The sequence below is a fragment of the Canis lupus genome, chromosome 5, assembly GCF_011100685.1.
Source record: "Canis lupus familiaris isolate Mischka breed German Shepherd chromosome 5, alternate assembly UU_Cfam_GSD_1.0, whole genome shotgun sequence".
NCBI classification, from domain to species: domain Eukaryota; kingdom Metazoa; phylum Chordata; class Mammalia; order Carnivora; family Canidae; genus Canis; species Canis lupus.
The window spans coordinates 42,688,895-42,700,987 of record NC_049226.1 but is presented as its reverse complement, the minus strand read 5'-3'; the positions used below and the strand labels follow the sequence as shown (position 1 = coordinate 42,700,987).

The window sequence follows — 12,093 nt, the reverse complement described above, 5'->3', positions numbered from 1 at the left end:
GAGTACCCCCTCCATGCCTGGGTGGCTCAGCGGTTGAGCGCCTGCCTTCGGCTCAGGGTGTGATCCCAGAGTCCCAGGATCGAGTCCCACATTGGGCTCCTTCCATGGAGCCTGCTTCTCCCTCTGCCTATGTCTCTGCCCCTCTCTCTGTGTCTCTCATGAATAAGTAAATAAAATCTTTTTTTTTTTTTTTTTTTTTTTTAAAAAGGAGCACCCCCTCCAACCTGGGTGAAGATGCAGGGAAGCACATTCCTGGTAGAGGGAACAGCAAACGCAAAGGCCTCAGGGCAGGAGGATGAGGGTGAGTGGGGCTGCAGGGTGGTGGGTGCCCTGGAGTGTGATATGAGCTGAGTTTGAGAGGAGGCCAGGGGCCAGAACACATGGGCTCAGAGGCCCCTGTAAAAGGTGGAGATTTTGTTCTGTGTCAAGAACCCATGAGAGAGTTTTAAGCAGTGAAAAGACACGATGTCATTGATATTTTTATAAGATCACCCTGGCTTCCAAGGCCACCTAGGAAGGAGAAAGCCAGAGAGAAGGCCACTCCTTCCCAAATGATAATATAGCTGGATAATCCACAAAACTATATCTTCTCTGAGCCCATCTGTGAGCTAAAGTTGCAGGGCAACCGACTAGCCTGGAGTCTAAGGAAGGCAGGTGCCTCCAAGGAGAGAGGGGACATGAACAGTGGCCACCTGTGGCCAAGTGCAAGGAAGAAGGCAAAGCTGCCATGAAAATGGGCAAGAGCAAGTCCTCCCATGATTTGAAGGCTTGCATGAGAGCACAGAACTTCTGGGAAAGTCAAACAAGTGGAGTTGATACCCACTTGCAGGTGCTTCTCCACAGACTTCCACTGGACCTCATAAAAACCAGGCACCAGGCAGGGACCACAGGAAGCCTCTATCAGAGGAGCAGGCGTGGGGCCCTGGCTGCTGGAAGTATTCACAGCCCCCCAGACTCTTCTTTCCCAACAAACCAAAGCTGGGGAAGGGGCTGTGAACTCAGGATACAGATGATATACCCACTGTGGGCAGTAGGAAGGCAAATACCCTCTACTCTATCTAGGGGCAGGAAACTGTCCATTCCCAGGGGAGGGAAGCATCACGGGAAAAGGCTCAGCCCCTCAGCCCAGGAACATGGCCTGCCTGACACCAGGATGGAAGGTGGCTCCGCCACCCGTCAGATGGGCCAGCACCAAGTGATGTAATGGTAGACTTACCACCTACAGAGAGCAAAGAATGGAGAAAGAGCCTCTTTAGGCAGTGGCACACAGGGAAGGTGTAAAGCCGAGTTCATAGCAGGAATATCACCAGCCCAGCCACCCCCTGCCACCAAGAACATGGTAACACCAGGGCACTTTGCAGCTAGCAAGGCACAAAAGGTGACTGTAACAACAAAACCCAAACCCAGCTCAGCTCCTAGCTTGGCTGACTTGACTGCTCACACTGACAGCCTGGCAGGAGAAGAGGTGTGCCCATTTGCAGGCATCCCTACCTCTTCCTTCTGTCTGACTGCTGCCCCACACAGATCCGGCATTCCTTAAAGGAATACAAGACACACAAGTGAGCAAGTGAAAACAATGCACTGCTGAGAGACAAATCACTCCACAGAGCCAGGGTCAGAAGTGATCTGGACGTTGAAGCTATTAGGCAGGGATTTGTAATAGGGTGGGCTTGGCAAGTATGGCCTGAGGTTCGAATCTGGCCTGCCTCTTGTTTCTAGAAGTAGTTTTATGCAACACAGCCATCCTTGCTTGCTCGATACTGTCTATGGCTGAATGGACCCTACAGTGGCAGGGCTGAGTAACCGTCCGGCAGCCGTAGCAGGAACCGAATGGTCCTGAAGCCCAAGATACTCACTTTCTGATACTTTTCAGCAAAGCTTGCTGAGCCCTGGGCTGGGGGACAGGGAGGTGACAGAGAGGCCAGGGGACGCTGGTGCACTCACCCAGGGGAGCAGTGACAGGAGCCTGCCTCCACGCCTGTGACAAGTGGCAGGAGTCAGAATAGATGCTTCAGATAGAACCAACAGAATTTTATCCAGAGCATGTATAAAATGGACAGTATTTAGAGTTTCAGATTTACTGTCTACCAACGAGATCCCTGTATTAAAACACATATGTGCAAGCATGTGCGCACGCATGCGCACACACACACACACACACACACACCAAAGAGCAATCAAATGACTGACAAAAAACAAGATAAGTTTGGTCTGATGGCTGCCAGGATCGGACACTCAGCACCTTACGTTTTCAGCAGCCCTGACTCCCCGCCCCCACAGTACCAGAAACATCCCCTAGAGTCTCTGGGTTTGGATGGGTAGAGCTGGAAAACTTGAGAAGAGGTAGAAAGCCGCACACCTTCCAAGGGAGCCTTCCCGCCTAAGCGGCACCTGTGAGGTTCCCAAGTGTGCCATTATCTTGTCACCACGCTGGGACATCTACACCAGCTACAGGGCTTTAGTCTCAATCCTGTAATAGGATCAGCTACTGGCAAGGACATGGCTGTAGGAAACACTGCAGCCAGGGCGTCACCACTTGCCCTGTGGGGCTGACTGTGCCACAGACACGTGTCTTGGGCAGACACTTTTTAGAAGCCAACTTGCTTGTCATAAAGATGAAGCAGAGGTGGGCTTGGGGCAGGGCCTGTGTTATGGGCTGAATGATGTTGTCACACACCCCCCCCCCCCCCCCCGGCAGTTCATGTGTTAAAGCCCTAACCCTCAGTTCCCCAGAATGTGACCTTATTTGGACTTAGAATCTTGAGGTGATCAAGTTAAATGAGGGGTGGGGGTGAGCCCTAATCCCATATGACTGGTGTCCTTGTACAAAGGATAGAATTTGACTCTAGACACAGAGAGGAAGATGCAGGCCAAGCATAGTGGCCCTGAACAGATGGTTCCCTTGCGGCCTTCAGAAGGAAGCAGCTCCTGCTGGCACCTTGATTCCAGATGGCACACCTGGAGAAGTGGGGAACAGCGACTTTCGCCTTTAGACTACCCAGTGTGTGCTACTTTGTTACAGCTGCCTCAGGAAGCCGGGACAGCCTGTTAGCCCTTGGAGGGTGGACAGATGGAGCATCAGGCACCCTGTCTACACCTCCCAAAGTGTGTTATGTGAACCTCTGGTGCACGTAGCTGTGCAAGGTAATGTTGGGTGGCACAGGATGAATCATTTTAATTTACACAATTGTGTATTTCTCTTACTGTGTAAATGCTTCTAAGAATCATTATGCATTTTCAGTGCCACTGAAATATAGATTTCAATGCTACTACAAATAGAAAATATAGGTAACATTGAAAATGTGTGGATGCTCAGATATTCTTAGTGTTATCACTTATAAAATTCAGCATGAGATTAAAGTAGGGCTAGAAGAAAAGGGGAGTTAATATAAAGAATATTAAGCCATGAGACGTGCAGGTTGGTAGCTAGGTGAGGCCAAAGGTGCCTGCAAATGAGAAGGCTCCTGGGGAGGGGGGCAGGCAAAGAGCCTCGGGCTCAGAGCAGCTTGGCGCCCTGGGCTCAGCCTGCACCTTCCTGTCCACCCCTAGCCCACTACACACACACACACACACAGATGCACACACACACACACACACGTTGCACCATGCTTCACCATGCCTAAGGAGGCACAGTGGGGACTTTGTTTCAGAAAAGAAATGCAGGTGTGCCCAGCCCTCCTGTAGAGGCACACTGGCTTCGCTCCATCCTTTGGCTTTCCCTCTTAAAAGAAAGCGCACAGCAGAGTCCCGTGTGTGCTCGCTGCCTCCCACCGGCACCGGTCACCGAGCTCGGCGGGTCCTGAGCCTGGTGGGGACCGTCAACTCGCAGGTCTTCGGAAACCAGGCGGCTGCGCTGCGGTGGAGCCTTGAGCCCAGGGAGGCGAGCGGGAGAGGTGGGACCTCCAGAGTCACCGCAGGGGAGACACGACCGAAAGCAGGGATAGGGAGGAGTGGGCAGCCCGAGAAGGTTTTATTTCTAAGGAAGGGCTCCTGGGGGCTGAGTCCGGCAGGCAAGGATGACTTCACTGCAGGTATGCAGGGGTGGTGACCTGCAGTGGACACGTGGGATAAAGACGGTGACCGACCTGTTCCCCGCCTCCCTCCGCATCTCTCTTCCCTCCCCCTGTCTCAACCCTCCCCTTCCCTCTCCACCCTCCCCTCCCTCCCCACCTCTTCCCCCTCCGCCCCAGCCGTCCCCCAGGCTCACCCTGCCCGCGTCGTCAGGCAGCGGGGCCTCCCTCCTGGGCGGGGGCGCACAGGACCTCGAGGCCGCGGTCCGGGGCGCGCGCGCAGGGCCGAGCGGGGGCGCTGAGGCCGAGGAGCCCGCGCCGGCCCGAGGGCGCCGTGTCGGGGGTCCCGGGCGCGCCCGCGCTCTCCTGGGTGGGCTGCCTGCGCTCCGGGAAGCAGAAGCTGCACGTCTCCACCGGCTCTGGCGGCGACGCGCCCGTGGCGCTCCCCGCTTCCATCCAGTGATCTGCGGGAAGGGCGGAGGGCGATGGCCTTGGCCTTGGCCCCCGCCCGTCCTCAGCGCCCTGCCCTGCCCCAGGGGACCCGCGGCCGGCTGGGCTGTCGGCCAGTTGGGCTCCCCGCGGTCAGCGGACTGCCGGCTCGCCCACTCCCCAGCGCCAGCTGCCTTTCTGCTGGGAAGGAACAGGTTTCGCCCCTTGGCCGACCACCCCTAGGCCCCCCAGGGGGACCACCTCCTCCAGGTTTCAGCCCGGAAGCCCTGTGCGGGGCCAAGCCGGCGGCCGGCAGCCCACATCCACGCTTCCTCAGGTCTTGATGTGAACTGATCTCACCAGACAGAAAAAGTACTGCAGGGATGTGCCCCAGGCCTTTGTCAGGAAGGGCTGGCAAACTGCTGTCCTTTTGGAAGCAGGGCCAGTGCCAGGACAGAAGGCCGACCAGCAGATTGTCCCACAGGCCCCGGGAGTCTGAGGGCCCGATCTGTGCTCACCCTTGGAGGACTTGGCCTGGGTCCGGCATGGTGCTGGTGAGGGCTGGCAAGAGAATTGGTCCCCTCTCCTCTTGAGGAAGCAGGCCACCGCCAGGATGAAGCAGCAGATGATGGCACAGAGGCAGAGCCCCAGAGTGCTGTAGACCAGGGCCAACTGTTCGGTGCTCAGCTTCAGCCCTGAGGGGTGCCACAAAGCTCCCGTGAGGCACGAGATTGGGAGGGGCTCTCCACCACCCAGGGCCCTTCTCTGAAGTGTCCCTGCAGGCTAGCAGCCCCTTGTCCTGCAATCTTTCTTTTCCCTCATTGAGCCCAAGCAAGCCACATGGCCGTCCCATCCACCTGCCCCCTTGGAGGGCAGAGCCCTCAGCCCCAGCATGCTGTCCACCTGTCTGGCTCCTGGAGAAGTTGATTCCCGGCCTCACTCAGGCTTGCCTGGTGTGGACCCTTCTCTAGACTCTGGAGACAATCAGCCCCCTCTACCCCAGGCTGGTAGCAACTTCTTCTAAGAGCTCAGAGCTGGACACCTCTGGAGCTGGCTCTGTGTGCCATCTGCTCTTTCCCATAGGACCTAGATCGGGCCAGTACCAGAGGTGGATGGATAAGTGAAGAGACAATAGTCCTGGGCAGATGACTCTGCCCTGACCTGGGCCTTCCTCCAAGAGGTGGCCTTCCTGGGGAAGCAGACTTCGAGAGTGGGACAGGTCCAGTTGCTAATGAATCTGGGATAGCAAACCAGGAGGGCCCAGGAGAACTGGGGTGCTGGTCACCCCACTTCTCAGGGTCTTGAGCCTCTGGTTTGGATGCCAGAGGAAGACTCAGCTCCAAAGCCCTCCCCTTGAAATTTTTCCTGGCCCCTGGAATCAGGGCACCCCCTAGGCCCCAGGTGGAAGGACAGATGGGCCAGAGTCAATACATGTATGTAATACACTGATGATGTGGATGACCCCCTGAGCCCTTACTACGTTACTACGTGCAGGCCCTCTGGGGAGTGGCCCCCGTGATTCCTCTGCTCCTGGGAAGGAGGATTGATGACTCCACCTTTGGGTATTGAGATAGAACTCATATGCATCAAATTCTTCATTCTAAAGTGAGCAACTCAGTGGGTTTTAGTATATTCACGAGGTTCAGTAACCGTCACCACCATCTGATTGGGAGAAGTTTCCATTACCTGTGAACTCACTAGTAGTCACTCTGAATGTCCCTTGCCCCAGACCCTGACAGCCCCTAATCTACTGTCTCTGTGATATCTATTCTGGGCATTTCATATGAATGGAATCATACAAGTTGTGTCCTTCTACATCTGGCTGCTTTCGCTGAGCATGTTTTCAAGGCTGATCCACACTGTCGTGTGTGGCAGGACTGTACTCCTTCCTATGGCTGAATCATGCTCCATTGTATGGTCATAACATGTTTAGCCGTTCATCTGCCGATGGACGTGTGGGTTGTTGCCATGTTTTGCTATTGTGAATAGTGCTGCTGTGAACATTTGCATGCAAGTTTTCATGCAGACACATGTTTTTAGTTTTCTTGGGTTATACCTAGGAGTGGAATCTCTGGGTCAGATGGTAATTCTCTGTTTAAGTTTTTGGGGAATGTCCAGCAGTGGCTGCACCATTTTACATTCCATTTTGCAGGTGACAAAACCGATTCAGAGTCACACTGTTCCTGGTCACAGATGCCACTGGGAGTAGGTCTGATGGGCTCTGGGCCAGTGTTCTGGGCTGGCCACACAGAGGCAACGAGAAGGACACCACTCCCTACACACGTGCCTCAGAATCCCGAGTTTTATAAAGTGACAGAACTGGCAGGTGCCACCCCGACATTTACAGAGGGAGAACAGGGGCTCTGGGCAGTGCTGTCCTTTGTGCCCCTTGCCCAGAGCTCAAGAAGGCCATGGGGCAGGGGGAAGCAAAGGACCCCCAGCAGGGCACACCCACTATACTCGGGTGCTACAGATCTGGAGACCAAGGCCCTCAGAGGAAAAAGGAAGCAGGGAAGGGTCATAGGGCAGAGGGCAGAGCCAGGAAACCGTTCCCATTTCCCAACTTCCAGGTCTTTCTGTCTGTCTACTGCTCCTACTCGCCTCTGACACAAAATGACATCAGATCACTGAATCCACAGGGGAGAGGCCAGCAGCCTTCATTCACGTCAGAGCTGGAATGCCTGGCCGCCAGATTGCTGGGTACAAATGAACTGCCACGTAGATTCAAGGAGAGTCTAAACAGCTGCATAGTTCAGATGTTCTCAGCACGAATTCTAACACCCAAACCTGGCAGCACGTATTCCCAGATGGTCCCCAAAGAACCGCCTCCCATTCGTAGCCTCCCTTCAAAATGGCTGGGCTGGGCCTCCCTGCAGCCAGTGGGAGGCAGCAGTGCCCTCTGTGCCCGTCCTGGTCTGAGCCCTCCGAAGGCCTGGCAGCCCTGGCTTCTGCCCAGGGAGAGGTCACGTGGGGAGGAGCGTGGCCCGGTCAGCCCAGCCTCCCACTTGGAGCCAAGCCTCCAAGTGACTCCATCCTCCCACCACCTGCCTGCGGCTGCACACAAACCCCAAGTGGACACCAGACCTGCCCAGCTGAGCCCAGGAACCCACAGAACCCTGCAAGATAATGAAGGGGTTATTTGTAGGCCACTAAGTTTTTGGTGGCTTTTGGAGGCTGCAGTAGACAAACAGCATGGAGATTGTGCTCCTGAGGGAGTGAGGGGCTAGTCCCCACTGCTCTTCACCCCTCGGCCAGAAGCAGCGATCTGCGGCTTCCCGCGGACCTGCTGGTGACTTGTCCCTAGTACATGCTTCAGAGCCCCCGAACGAGGAAGGGAAGCACAGGTTAAAAGTACAGGTGTCCCATCTATCTCACAAGAGCACCTCGTTTAGTGGTAGTGCTAGGGGGAGAAGTTTGAGGGCCATTTGGCACCATCTACCAACATGGGGAACACCCTTTCCCGATTCCCGTGGATTCCCCAACTTCACTTCCAGGGCCACATCCCACCCACACAGACACAGGGTTTGCTGGAGCTTTGTTCAGAGCCGCAGCCTGGGTCGTCCTAAAATGGCCCAATCCCCAAGAGGTATGCAGCAAAAGCAGGAGGTGAGCACTTTGGATGCCAGCAGCGGTGTGAACCACATAAGAAGCTGAAGATGTGCCCTAGATGAGGAAATGTGGGAAGGTAGGTCCCATGCCCAGTATAGAGCCCGACATGGGGCTCGATCTCAAAGACCTGAACTGAGACCAAGAGTCGGACACTCAACCAACAGCCTCCTCGGCGCCCCTCTTCCTTTTCTTTTCTAAATGATTTGTATGTGTGTCATCTATTCAAAACAGAGAAAGGACTCGAAGCTGCTCTGGTCTCCCACATGTCCAAAGGGCCTTGTAAAGGCCGACCAGAAGGCCAAGGAAGTCATAGAGTCCCAGCAGCTGGAGGTCCCATGAACGGGAGAGCCGTCCCCTGCTTCTTTCTGTACCACCTGAATGGGGCCTGGCCCTGCGTCTGGCAGCTGGGAGCACCAAGACGCTCCTGGGGTGGAGGGTGTGTGTGTGCCCTTCTCTGCCCTCCTATGTTCAATCACGAAGGTCTCTTGAGTCACGACCTCAGAAGTTGCCTTCTCTTGGCCCTCAGTGCCCCAACCCCCACAGGGCAGAGAGGCCTTGCCCCGTCCTTCCCTCTCTGCTGACCCCGGGAGCAAAGGGACACAGTCAAAGTTATCGTGGGGGCAGCCCCAGTGGCCCAGCGGTTTAGCGCCACCTGCAGCCCAGGGCGTGATCCTGGAGACCCTGGATCGGGTCCCACGTCAGGCTCTCTGAATGGTGCCTGCTTCTCCCTCTCCCTGTGTCTCTGCCTCTCTCTGTGTGTGTGTGTGTCTCTATGAATTAAAAAAAAAAAAAAAAAAAAAAAAGCAAAGTTATCATGGGTAAAAGGGATGCATTCTCTGTTCTGGTCCTGAAATACAGTCCTGAGGACACAGCCCCTGGAGGTGCAGGTCCCGAGAACCACCTGCAGAGGGCACCACACACAGCTTCTGGCCGCCGGAGCCAGGCTGGCCCTCCGCTGGGGCAGTTTATTTCCAAGCGGGTTTTTGTTTTTGTTTTGTTTTGTTTTACTGCCTTCTAAGCCTTCTCACATCTAAAAATAGAATTTCCCCAGACTGCTGCGGTCCCCGGCTCCGGCTCCGGTGGCCAGGTGGTCAATGTTATGGCTCGTCACGTAGGGGCAGAGCAAAGCGGCCTCTGTGGACCGGGGACCCAGGTGGCACGGCCTCAGATGGATGGAGCCGAGAGCCCTGCAGCCACAACTGCTTGAGTTGAATGTGGCTTTGGACACTGCCCTCAGCTTCCTCAGCCCTCAATTTTCTCTGTAAAATGGGGAATGGGATTCCTGCCAGCATTGCTTGGCATCTGCAAGGTGGTGCAAATAAATGTATACGAGGCAGGTAGGCCTGGGGGGCTGATGCTGCTGCTCATCCCCAAGTGTCCCCACTCCTCCACTGCTCAGCCAGGGAGGGTTGTCTGTAGGAAGGAGGGACCAAGCCTCCTTCCAGCTCCCTCCCCACAACCCTGATTCCTTCCATCCCCCCAAAGAGATGCCCCCTCGGAACCTGCAACTGTGACCTTATTTGGAAAGAAGAAAGTTTGTGTAATTCAGTTGACCTCAAGAAGAGGTCATCTGGATATGGGTGAGCCCTAAATTCAGTGACAGGTGCCCCTATAAGAGGAGAAAGGACGGTCGCACAGTGAGGCCGCATGAGGACCATGAGGACGGAGGCAGGGACTGAGGGAAGGCTGCCTCAGGGCGCCAGCAGCGGGAAGGGGCAAGGAAAGAGCCTCCCCTGGAGCCTTGGAGGGAGCACAGCCCTGCCAGCCCCTCGAGTATCAACCTTCCAGCCTCCAGAACAGCGAGAGAGGACATGTGTGCCCCAGTTTCAGAGCAGCCACAGGACACTAATGCAGCCGGCCCAGGAAGGGACCCACATTGTGCTTTTCCCACCCAACCAGGTCTGTGCCCCCAGATCAGAGCCATGGAGGCCTCCAGAGAGCCCCGGGAGGTCGGTGCATTTATCATCATTGCAGGTGGGGACTGTTAGGCACAGGTGGTCCAGAAGCTTCTCCGGGTCTCCCAGGGAGGTGGGCTGGAATCCAGGTGCTGGCAGGCTGGCATAGCGCCCTGCTGCCAACACGCCCAGAGCACTTAACCTGGACCCCGGGGGCCCGTGGAGAGTCTGGGGGTTCCGTGGACGTGGATGAGAAAAACACGTCGTTAACCCCACCGATGGCCCCTGAGATTTAGCCTTTGCTTCCGCTGCACGTGGAGGCTGCAGCCCCACGTGGTATGAGCAGGAGTGTGGCTTTGTCCATTGCGGAACCCGGGGTATCTCTGCACCCCGCGCCGTGGCTTCAGCAGCCTGCGCCGCCTCTGAGCTTAGCGTGGTCTGGACCCGCTGTCCGCATCCAGCCCGCCGCTCCGCCTGGCCATCGGCCGCGTTGCTGGAGGCGCACAGGTTCGTTCTGATTTGTGCAACACCGCGGTAATATTTTGATTTAACGTGTGATTTCATTTAGTATTTCGAGATGCTATCGTGAATAGTGTCTCGACATCATTGGCGTCTCCGTAACCCTATGTGCTTTGCTTGATGCGCTTTAAAATGCTTCGCAGCCTGGCTCCCCGGTGCCGGGTCGTCCCAGAGCCCGAGCAGCTTGCCGTGCTCGACGCCTCCACCCCGGTCCGGACCTGAGGGCCCTTCCGTCGCCCCCCAGCCCGCGCCATTGCACCGCCCCTCGAGGACGATCCAGGCCCTTGTCAACAGCCCAAACAGCCTCTCGGGGTCCCTTCTGCCTTCGCCAGGGTCCACCCTCCAGGGGCCCCGGGGGATCTCCCTGCAGCCTAGTCCCCACGCTCTGGGCCTGTGGCTGCCCTGCCTCCAGGAATGCGGCAGTGTCCCCAGCCTGGCAGATAGGACCCTCTGTCATCGAGTGTCTGATCCTCCCCCAGGGCCCTGGGTGCTCCTCTGTTCCCTCCACCCTTGAGCCCAGTGCCCACCTGCCTTTCCCTAGAAGCCGAGCAGCCCCTGGCCGTGCCATCTGCTCAGGGAGAGGGGACATTCCCTCCACCTTGCTGAGCCCTCCGAGAGTGTCCCTGAGCTAGCAGCAGGACCCCGTATGTTGATGTTCCGAGCTCCACACTCTGCACCACACCGGGCCAGCTGACAGGAAAATCGAGGGGCTCCCGCCCTCAGTGCCAGTGGCAGATGCCAACCCTACATGTCCCCCTGCACATGGGAACTGTCACCTGGCCACCCCTGCCCACAATGAAACCCCAGCCAGGGCTCCTTCATCATGTCAGCTGTCCAGCTTGCTCCCTTGAATGCCTCACTATGTGGACCACGAGACTTCTATACCCTCAAGGCCAGTGGGTGGTATCATCAATCTCAACATTCAAAGCAGCCACACTTTCTGGTGGGGGTCCCTCCTGCCTCTGCGGTCCCTGCCATCAGGCTGGGAGCCTCTGATGCAGAGATGAAGTGTCATTCTCCTCGGATTTCCCTTCTAGCAGAGATCCTCTTCACGGCACAGCAACTTTACTACTGAGCATCTGTACAGCATTGCTGTTCCCTCTGCCTGGAATACTCTCCCTCCACTTTGTCTCTTAAACACACGTTTTTCTTTTTAAATGAGCAGTTGCCATGTGCTTGGTGGGCACTCATCGATCCTGATGACCGTTCTCTTGTAATCTTCACAATGACTCCGTGAAGATGTATGACCTCATTCTCACAGAACCAAGGCTCAGAGAGGTTAAGTAACTTGCTCAAGGCCCCACAGTTGGTGAGGGATGCAACTGGGGTCTGGCTCCACGGCCTCCAGCATCGCTCTAGTCCTCCTTGAAAGCCCCTCCTCAGAGAAGACTGCCTGCCTTGCCCCCATCGCACCCCTGGTGGGTGACATTGCCACCATGCACGGAGATGAATTCATTGTTGCCTGAGTCTTGTCTATTGTCTGTCTCTCCCATTGGACTGTGACTTCTATGGGGTTAGGGACAGGATCTGCCTTGCTCTTGCCAACTCACCCATGCACAGCAAAGCCTCACAGCGATGTGTCAAACGAAGGAATGATGATCTGGAAAGACTGCACAAGAGATGTAGAGAAG

General features: G+C 56.1%; 2 protein-coding genes across 10 annotated transcripts in view; one reads left to right on the top strand and one right to left on the bottom strand.

The window, feature by feature from the left end:
• The window catches only part of USP22 (ubiquitin specific peptidase 22), a 92,035-nt gene that overhangs the window by 52,896 nt on the left and 27,046 nt on the right, over positions 1 to 12,093 (top strand). Inside the window, exons 13-14 of one of the 5 annotated variants that reach the window (XM_038537133.1) lie at positions 209 to 301; positions 8,280 to 8,740. In XM_038537133.1, the coding sequence (XP_038393061.1) occupies positions 209 to 299 (91 nt within the window). In that variant the 3' untranslated portion in view covers positions 300 to 301; positions 8,280 to 8,740. Of the gene's footprint in view, positions 1 to 208; positions 302 to 2,849; positions 3,306 to 8,279; positions 8,741 to 12,093 lie in introns of those variants that run through there. The other 4 variants (XM_038537136.1, XM_038537135.1, XM_038537134.1 and 1 more) reach the window with 4 other exon arrangements.
• TNFRSF13B (TNF receptor superfamily member 13B) overlaps positions 2,677 to 12,093 on the bottom strand; it is a 35,048-nt gene continuing 25,631 nt past the window's right edge. For 4 of the 5 annotated variants that reach the window (XM_038537143.1, XM_038537139.1, XM_038537142.1 and 1 more), the window contains 3 exons: positions 4,958 to 5,134; positions 4,208 to 4,474; positions 2,677 to 4,049 (listed from right to left, as the gene is read on the bottom strand). In XM_038537143.1, coding sequence (XP_038393071.1) covers positions 4,221 to 4,474; positions 4,958 to 5,134 — 431 coding nt within the window. In that variant the 3' untranslated portion in view covers positions 2,677 to 4,049; positions 4,208 to 4,220. Of the gene's footprint in view, positions 4,050 to 4,207; positions 4,475 to 4,510; positions 5,135 to 12,093 lie in introns of those variants that run through there. The other variant, XM_038537141.1, reaches the window with a different exon arrangement.